This window comes from Trichomycterus rosablanca, chromosome 12 (genome assembly GCF_030014385.1).
Source record: "Trichomycterus rosablanca isolate fTriRos1 chromosome 12, fTriRos1.hap1, whole genome shotgun sequence".
NCBI lineage: Eukaryota > Metazoa > Chordata > Actinopteri > Siluriformes > Trichomycteridae > Trichomycterus > Trichomycterus rosablanca.
Window position 1 is genome coordinate 13,540,038 of NC_085999.1, and position 8,854 is coordinate 13,548,891.

Below are 8,854 nucleotides of genomic sequence, written 5' to 3' on the forward strand. Positions count from 1 at the left end.
TCTTGATACACTTGAAATATTTAATGAAACCCAAGACAACCACAGTGAGGTACAAAAGATGAGGAGCTACAACTCTACAGGTTTCTGTTCTGCAGGCATTTGACGACGTCCTACCACCAGCTCTCCTTTACTGTTTAGATAAGAATCTTTCATTTCTTGTTCTGAAGGTAGTCCATTGGGTAGCTTCAACGGTTCAATCCTACATACAAAAAATACAGTCAGCAGTGGATAATAGATTTTATATTTGAACATAGTTTTATATTACATGATCAAAAAAGTTGTGTAATGTGTGACCCCTATCGCTGATCAATCATGTGGTGTGCAAAAAACAATGACGTAAATACTCCCAATTACAAGAGATCAAGCTGTGCATTGTGAACAGTACTGACTTTCAGTCATATAGTGTGAATTTAGCCTTACGTACCAACTAGTCACAGTAAAATGAAAAAAGTTTTTCAAAAATGAACTCACCTGACTAGATGCTTGATAATTTTCAGCTGGTTGTTCACTGATGGTGTGTTCTTATGGACTCTGGGCTCATGTGACTGTCAGAATTTAAAAGAGTAGATTATTAAATAACATTAAGATAAAAAATGTATGCAGCCCTCCTGCCCACGTCACCTAGGTCCAAGGAAATGCAGAAAATACCCTGAAGGTCTATGTTCTCTGCAACTGTAAAAATGCAATTAAGCAATTCTACACACAATAAATTAAATACATTTAAGAAATATTTTGGTTTTTGCTCTCAATGTTGGCACATTTAGTGTCTAAAGTTTGCTTAACCACTTTTGCACTGGAGCTAAAAAAAAAAAATGTAAATAACAAGAATATGAAAATTAAAGCTAGCAGTATGCAAACCACACATCTAAATCATTGGCTTTTTGGCTTATAAGAAAAATGTAAGAAATACAGATTAAATTGGAAAAAAATATGTCGTTGAATTTTGCCTTTAATTGTTGGGCAAAAAACCCCCAAAACAAATCAATGTTGCAAACGTGGCAGTGATGCAGAACAGTAACAAAAAACAAATACTGGTCATTCAAAACACTTTTGGGACTTACTAAAGATGCAAATTTAAATATGCTAAATATGAAGTTAGAAAACTAAAAGCTCTTTACAACATTGTTGTAGTTAATACAAAATTAGAGTTTGGGCTAATCTGACAATTCAAATAACCCCAACAGCTATAATTGAAGTCAGTTTTTGGTTAAACATTCCCATTGTGGTGTTGAGGCAGAAAGTGATTGTTACCTTAAAATGACTGCTTCTGAATTAACTGTACAATGTATTTTTCTGTATTAATACAGGTTGCATTATAGTCAGCTAACATTTCCATTTGAAGTAATGACAAATTAAAAATTAATGTGTCTTACCTTCATTAATCCTAAACTCTTCACCACCTTTTTTTCCCAGTAAGGTCGTCGTTTTGTGCTTTTGATTCTGGTCACTACATGTAATTTATGTGGGTTTTCTGGATCACCACCATATTTTTCATGTTCTTTTGAGCGCTCTTCAAATACCTACATTACAGAGGGACATATGATATGGTTGATTGAGCACAATAATATTATTCTGATGTATTTAAATTTGAGCGTGTAACTAAAACTGACCACAGCAATATTAATCTGCTTTAATAAAATAATTTCATTACTGATGATGTGTTAAAACAGTAGTTTTTACCCTGCAGTCAGTATTTATTAGGATTTTAACATCATGTTTTACAAACTTTAGTTCCATTCATAACAGAAACGGTAGTTTCTTGATTCATCAGTTCACAAGTTTAAAGTCAAACACAGTCATGGACAATTTTGTACAGTATCTCCAATTCACCTCACTTGCATGTTTTTTTGGACTGTGGGAGGAAACCGGAGCTCCCGGAGGAAACCCATGCAGACACGGAACACAGAAATTACCTGGAGCACCCACCTGGGGATCGAACCCAGGACCTTCTTGCTGTGATGCAACAGTGCTACCCACTGAGCCACCATGACGCCCACCTGCAGTCAGTAACCTACAACATGCTTCTGAAGCATTGTACTGCTGGTGCAGCATCAATAGAAGACATGCATCAAACACCTGCTTATTGATCTGGCTGCCACCCACTGAAAAGATTCTGTAATGTACAATTAAGCATTTTTATTTGGTCCTGTGTGATGTCGTTGGAGCCAAATAGTTCAGGATCACCCTATTTCGTAATTACTCTGTATGTCACAGTAACATGGGTATATTAAATGTTAAATCTAATATACAGAACCAACCATTTGTCTGTAATAAAATGTACATACCTGTGCAGGAATACGAGATCTGGTAAACATGCTTCGACAACCCATATTCACTGGCCACGATGAAACCAATGACAGGTTCTGTAATTTAAATACAATAATTTACCAATAATCTAACTATTAATTTAAAAGAAGCTGTTTAAGGGAAAATAACCCATTACCTTTGCCCAAATAACATTTAAAGCTCGAGTCAATGCTGCTGCCATTTTCAGCCTATGGATCTCTATTGCCAAGGTTACCTGCTAACCAGCTAACGTCAGCTATGCTAACACAAACAAGCACATGTACGAATTTTACTCCACTTAAGTGAACTTGTATCGTGATTTTACACGAATATAACTCGTACTCGTTCGCATTCGCACCAACAACATAAAACCAGACCTTTAATTTAAACCTTACTATTTACACACACTTCACTGTTGCACACTGTAAAGTGGAAGCGGAAATAATTCGTTCGTCGCACGTCTCAAACCAGACTGCATTCACTATAACTTTAGTTCCAGTGGATGTAAAGTAATACAAGTCGTGTGTGTTGTAATATGTTGTATGCATTATATATTTCGTATAACTTTGCGTAGAATATATACTTTGTTAATATACGTAGTTAATAGCTTTTTATTTCTATATGTGTAAATTTTGAGGTAGGCACCTAGTTTTTCTTATCCAGTTTACGGGGGACGTATTTTTGCAAACACACTGAGTGGTAGGAAACGCTGGTGTGTTTACATTCACCATTCAACATTAGCGTAATGAAATTTAGTGCCTTTTAAATAACAGGTTATGTAACCTGATAGGCTGTTATGCTAAATATTGCCTAGTAAGGAGCAGAACGCTGAATTTATGCTATATAACCTCAAACAATCTGAAAGCTAACTGAACTAGTGAGCCACAGAGCCAGCTATGGCACAGAACTGCCTGCCTGGTATGGAGGCATCAGCTATCTCGGTGCTGAAGAGAGCTGTGGAGTTAGATCAGAGTAACCGCTTTCAGGAATCACTCATCTGCTACCAGGAGGGAATCCAGTTACTGATAGACGTGCTGAAAGGTTAGCTCTTATTAAATGCAAAGCAGATTTCAATATGTTAAAGTTAAAACTATTTAAAGTGTGTTTTTAGAGCAACAAAAATCTGACAAAAGTGCTGATTTGTATTTCCCTCAGCGGTAAATGATGACTCTAAAAAAGGCCACTACAGAGAGAAGATCAAGAGTTATATGAGCCGAGCTGAGCAGATAAAAGAGCACATTAATAAAGTGAAAGAAGGTAAATGAATGCTTGGTTGATTGTTGTTTTTACCTGCCACAGCAGCTCATGCGTCCACATATTGCATTTGTAAGGCCGTGAAAATGAGGCGGCAATTACTAGATAGATAGATCAGTAAACCCAGTTTAATTAAGCCTCCCACCTGTAAGGAGAGCAAGTCACACAAGGTGAGTAGCTGGAATTTATTTGAAACCATAGCATTCATTAATAACAGTAAAAACGGAGAGCTGACTAAAGAGAGGAACTCAGAACGTGCACACGCTTCTCTTCATACAAATCGACTCCTGACTCACTTACTCGTTACTATAGCGATATTGTGAACAGAGCACATCTCCTACTATACACCTCTATTAAAGACACACACACACACATCCTTTAACAGTGTGCTTCTCTTCACACGTGATCATCTGTGTGCTTGCCATAAAAGTCAGAGTCAAGCCAGAAAAGTATTATGCTCCTGAAAGTTTGTCTATGTAAGTTTATTTCTTACTTTATAAAATCAGCAAACTTTAAAGATGCTCGGTTACACTAGCAATCGGTTAGACAAAATGTCGAAGTCTAAAGCAGCTAAAAACACTATTCAGATAACTGAGTTTGAAAAACTCCCAACCAATTCTGTGAACGCAGAGGGGTGGGTGTCAAAACACTGACGAGAATTTACGTATCCGTTAAGGTAGCTGTGCTTTGTATTGTAGCTTTCATTTATTCTATCATTCAATTTATGCGTGTTATTTAATGACTGCTGTGAAATGTGGCACTTTTCTTTAAAAATCTGTGATTTTTGAAAAACAAGGTCCGTGGAATTAAGCAAATTTTCCCGTGAATTTAGTATGGCCCTATTTATTTGGCACAGTTTGCACTTCCTGACGCAACTCTCCTATTTTTTCTGACTTGGGATCGGCATTGACATGTATCCAGGGGTGAATGAATGATTGAGTGTGTCATGCCTGGCTATGGACTGACACTTTGATTAGGGTTGATTTCTGCCTTGCTTTCAGCAATTTTCATTAAGCTGGAATAAATAATTCAAAAATAGGATCGTAACAGTGGTGGGCTAGTGTTATAGGTGCTGAATTGTAGGTGCTGAGCTGTAATAAATAAACTGTTATCTTTGATTTATCTTTACTGTGTTTTACTTGCAAATCATGTTTCTAGACACTTAAATGTTTTCTTATTTTCTTTAACTCAGAGGGCAAATACCATGAGCAAATTAAAATCATGGACAGTGACACTGGTTTCAGCTATGAGACTCTTTTTAAACCATACATCAGGGAAGGACTAACTGAAGTCTGGATAGAGGACCCTTACATCCGCCATGTGCACCAGGTAAGAAAATAACTCGTTTTTGCTGCAATTATTGATCATTTTCAAAGTGACAGTATATGTAATGTGCTATGCTCATCTTGCAGCTTTATAATCTTCTACGTTTCTGTGAGATGCTGGTGAAAGCCAAATGCAATGTTAAGAAGATTTATCTTCTGACCTCACGAGATGAAGTATGTCCTTTTCTTGTCGGGTTTGTTTTGCTGTTTAAAATGCACAAGCCTGTGAATACACTATACATACAACTTTTAGCTTAACTTTAAGATCCTAAATAAAATATGAATATTCTTTATTTTGCTAGGATAGTTCCTCACAGCAGGAAATGGCCCTAGCAGAAATTAAACAGTCTTTGCAGAGTCAGAATGTTTGTCTGGACATTAAGTACTCCTCTACTATTCATGATCGAGAGATCAGGTAATAATGACCATGTAAAGAGTTTGTTTGGACTTTTCTGCATTTTAAAGGGGCACATTTTAAAGCATGATGGCCTGAAAGTTAAATTACAAATGCTTTTAAATTAAAATAATTTCTAATTTATTTACTCAGATTTGATAATGGTTGGATTATCAAGATTGGCAGAGGGCTTGACTATTTCAAGAAACCCAAGGTAAGATGGATGTGTAACATCTCTATTATCTACAAAACCTTCTCTGTTAATTTAGCATACATTATTAATTGATTTACCTTTTTTCTGTTTGGTTTTAAAGGGTCGATTTTCCATTGGCTACTGTGATTATGATCTCAGAGAGTGCCATGAGACTACAGTGGATGTCTTTCATTCAAAACACACAAAAAGATGTGACCAAATATAATGTGCTCTTTTTCCTGCATCATCTCAGTGTGTTTAAAGTGTCATAAAGTTGTACATTTGTTGTAAAGTTGTAAATATGTTACTGCTTACTTTTTACAGATTTAAATACAACGCTATTCTACTAAGCACTTAAAAATGAGAAGTGCCTTATAACATGAAAAGCACTGTTAAACACTTTATTATTACTATATTATATCATTTTGTTGGCAGTCCAAGTTTTAATAATACTTAATGACTTTAGAATCCATATCCAACTGGTGGACCTTTAGATCAGGTTTGTTATTTTATACTTTTTTAATTTATTTTAATCAGGTAATAATTATAATATGAAGACTTTTCTGCAATTTAAATGTTTTACAAGCACTTTAAGCTTAATGGAAATTTCTTGTGGTGATTTATTGATGGTTGAATGATTTCTTATCAATAAAATATTTTTTAATCAAAATGCTAGTCCATGAATTTTTAGCTGCTGTTTTTGTCTGGTAAATTAAATATGAGAGAAGAAACTTGAATCATAGTCAGTGGTAACATTTTATGGTCACTGACATTTAATGCAAACAGCCCATTTATTCATTTATCAGTAGCAGCTTTATTCTGGTCAGGTTGTAGTGGGTGTGGACATGCAAGGTACCAGTGCCTCGATCGGCATCACAAACACGCCTGCAAAACACACCAAAGTTGGGACAGAGGTAAAATATGAGTTAAATGTTTATGTAATATTCAAATTACAGCAGTCCACAATAAGCAGGTGAACTGGTAACAGGTGAGGAAATCATGATTGGGTATAAAAGAAGGATTCACCATAGGATTGGTCTTTACAAGTGATGATGGGTTGTAGCTTACCACAGAAAAATAAGCGTCGAGTTTTCTGTGCTAATTGTCAAAAGGACCATCTAGACTGTTATCAGTGAAAGATGCAAAGGTTAACGTTTGTCATAGTATGGGGATGCATCAATGCCCATGGCATAGGTGACAGTACAATTGACAGGGATGCATATATTGGGATTTTGGAGAGACACATGGTGCCATCAAGGTGACATCTATTCCAGGAAGGTCCATGATTATTTCAGCAAGATATTGTAAGGCTTCATTCTGTACTCGCTACAACAGCGTGGCTTGGTCGAACCTGAATGTGTGTGCTTGACTGGCCTGATGGACCCAGGCCACTATGGCAAGAAGGTCCTGGGTTCGATCCCCAGGTGGGGTGGTCCGGGTCCTTTCTGTGTGGAGTTTGCATGTTCTCCCCGTGTCTGCATGGGTTTCCTCCGGGTGCCCCGGTTTCTTCCCACAGTCCAAAGACATGGTGTTTAATATAACCTTGTGTGAACTGATGAATCTTGTGTAATGAGTAACTACTGTTCCTGTCATGAGTGTAACCAAAGTGTAAAACATGACGGTAAAATCCTAATAAACAAACAAACCCAGACCACTATGAAACACTGAGCCCAGGGCAAGATACACCCTAAACATTGTAGTGCACCACACATTGACCCATTCACACACTTAAACCGAATTGCAATTTAAAGTAGCCAGTTTAGTCTATGTGTTTCTCTGATTATGTTTTATACTTTGTTATATAAATATAAACATTGTGGTGTTAAAATGTTACCAATTAAACTGTAGATGTTGCAGATGTCCTGAATTGGAGAGTAGAACTATTGTCACGTCTATTACAGTTTGTCGTATTTTGCATTGTATGTCTCCATCTAGTGGATGTCAGTGTAAGCTACATCTTATTTACATCAAGCATGGACTTGGTGGGCGGAGTTACACATAATAGCGGTTCCCTCTGATTGGCTGCCTCTCAGCAGCGTCTGGCTGCACGGACCGTGCTGAAGATCCAGCAGTGCAGCACTGACACAGTTTGGATGCACAGTTTTTCATAGTGACCAAATGTACGTATTTCAATTCTACAGCCTTTTACCCCAATTATTAGCGTATAACAAGGTTTTATTATGCTGCTTATGTGTCTCATTTTATATTGTAACTCTGTGTAATATAAACTGGATTAAAGTGCACAAGGTCACAGTTCTCCGTACAGTTTATTATTATAAAGTTTTGAATGAAGTAAAATACACCTTTCTCCTTATTTGTAAAAGAAAGCACGAGTTTCCATTGGAAGTGGTGTTTGTTATATTGCTTTACATGTCATAATGATATAATGTAGAATTATAATATAAAACATAAAGATATGGACGTTAGACAGGGACATAAATTTAGCCTCTACATTTTAAGTTTTTTTCTCTTTCAAGGTATATGCAAACCTGCAATGCTGTCATTTAAAATATTGCGAAGTAACAGTGTTCCATCCATTTGGTTTTTATTAAGTTTAACATTTATATTATATTTGGATAATAAAACAAACACCACTATAACCTGAGTGATTAATCAGTAATAACATGTGATAGTGGGACACTCTATGTTTTCATTTAATTCATTTATCAAAAAGCGGCTTAATTGTGACCGTGTGGCTACATTCCATGCATTTAAGTGTTGTGGGTACCTGGTGGTGGTGGGGTTGAATCAGTGACCTTCCTGTTGTAAGCAGGTAAAATTATGGGATGTACAGAACATTATGGCCTTTTTAATTTAAATTCATTAGTCATTTTAGCCTGGTCAGGGTTGGTTCCACCAGGAAACACTGGGTGCAATCTATCACAGGGTCTCAGCCTCCCCTCTAGACATAGCCTGTGTAGACACTTGGCTGGCCAATGGTACTGCTTTTTTCACATTCATGGACTGAATCTATAACAATATCAATTTCCTGTGAAATTATGTGTGTATAGGTATTATTTAGTCTTTCCTGTTAGTAAATGTTACAGTAAATCAAATGCATGAATCTCACTGCGGGAAAGGATTAAATCATTATATAATCTCCCTTAATCCAGACATTCTCTCATCATGTCAGTTTTAAATCCAAATTTTACATGGCCTGAAATAATAATCTTTCACCTAGTAGGACTGAAGGACTCATGTGCTTCCTGTAAAATTAAACATCATGAGCACTATAGTGATGGGTAATATCTAAGTTATCATAGATAGTGCTTTGGGCTAGTGCTTTTCAGTCAGAAGATTGTCAGTTCAAGTCCAGGCCCTGGTATAAAACTCATCTATAATTGTTTGCTCCAGGGACACAGTGGCTAACCCTGCGCTCTGACCCCATGTTCCAAACAAGCT

General features: G+C 36.6%; 2 protein-coding genes across 2 annotated transcripts; one reads left to right on the forward strand and one right to left on the reverse strand.

Annotated features, from left to right (window-relative positions):
• On the reverse strand, positions 1-2,719 carry mrpl30 (mitochondrial ribosomal protein L30). The gene is made up of 5 exons (XM_063005798.1): positions 2,444-2,719; positions 2,286-2,363; positions 1,374-1,520; positions 472-545; positions 1-199 (listed from the first exon to the last, which is right to left on the reverse strand). The coding sequence occupies exons 1-5, from the start codon at positions 2,486-2,488 to the stop codon at positions 67-69; spliced, it is 477 nt and encodes a 158-aa protein (XP_062861868.1). The 5' UTR covers positions 2,489-2,719; the 3' UTR covers positions 1-66.
• Positions 2,720-2,895: 176 nt separating this feature from the next.
• mitd1 (MIT, microtubule interacting and transport, domain containing 1) lies at positions 2,896-6,074 on the forward strand. The gene is made up of 7 exons (XM_063006287.1): positions 2,896-3,327; positions 3,442-3,543; positions 4,733-4,869; positions 4,953-5,039; positions 5,168-5,280; positions 5,413-5,473; positions 5,574-6,074. The coding sequence occupies exons 1-7, from the start codon at positions 3,183-3,185 to the stop codon at positions 5,676-5,678; spliced, it is 750 nt and encodes a 249-aa protein (XP_062862357.1). The 5' UTR covers positions 2,896-3,182; the 3' UTR covers positions 5,679-6,074.
• The last annotated feature ends 2,780 nt before the right edge of the window (positions 6,075-8,854 follow it).

Bases quoted from the DNA above. Each gene is read 5' to 3' on its own strand.
- mrpl30 (XM_063005798.1), bottom strand. From the start codon at position 2,488: ATGGCAGCAGCATTGACTCGAGCTTTAAATGTTATTTGGGCAAAG. The intron at 2,364-2,443 runs GTAATGGGTTAT...TTTAAATTACAG, and splicing joins TAAATGTTATTTGGGCAAAG to AACCTGTCATTGGTTTCATC. The intron at 546-1,373 runs GTAAGACACATT...AAATTCTGACAG, and splicing joins AGAGTTTAGGATTAATGAAG to TCACATGAGCCCAGAGTCCA.
- mitd1 (XM_063006287.1), top strand. From the start codon at position 3,183: ATGGCACAGAACTGCCTGCCTGGTATGGAGGCATCAGCTATCTCGGTG. The intron at 3,328-3,441 runs GTTAGCTCTTAT...TATTTCCCTCAG, and splicing joins ACTGATAGACGTGCTGAAAG to CGGTAAATGATGACTCTAAA. The intron at 3,544-4,732 runs GTAAATGAATGC...TCTTTAACTCAG, and splicing joins CATTAATAAAGTGAAAGAAG to AGGGCAAATACCATGAGCAA.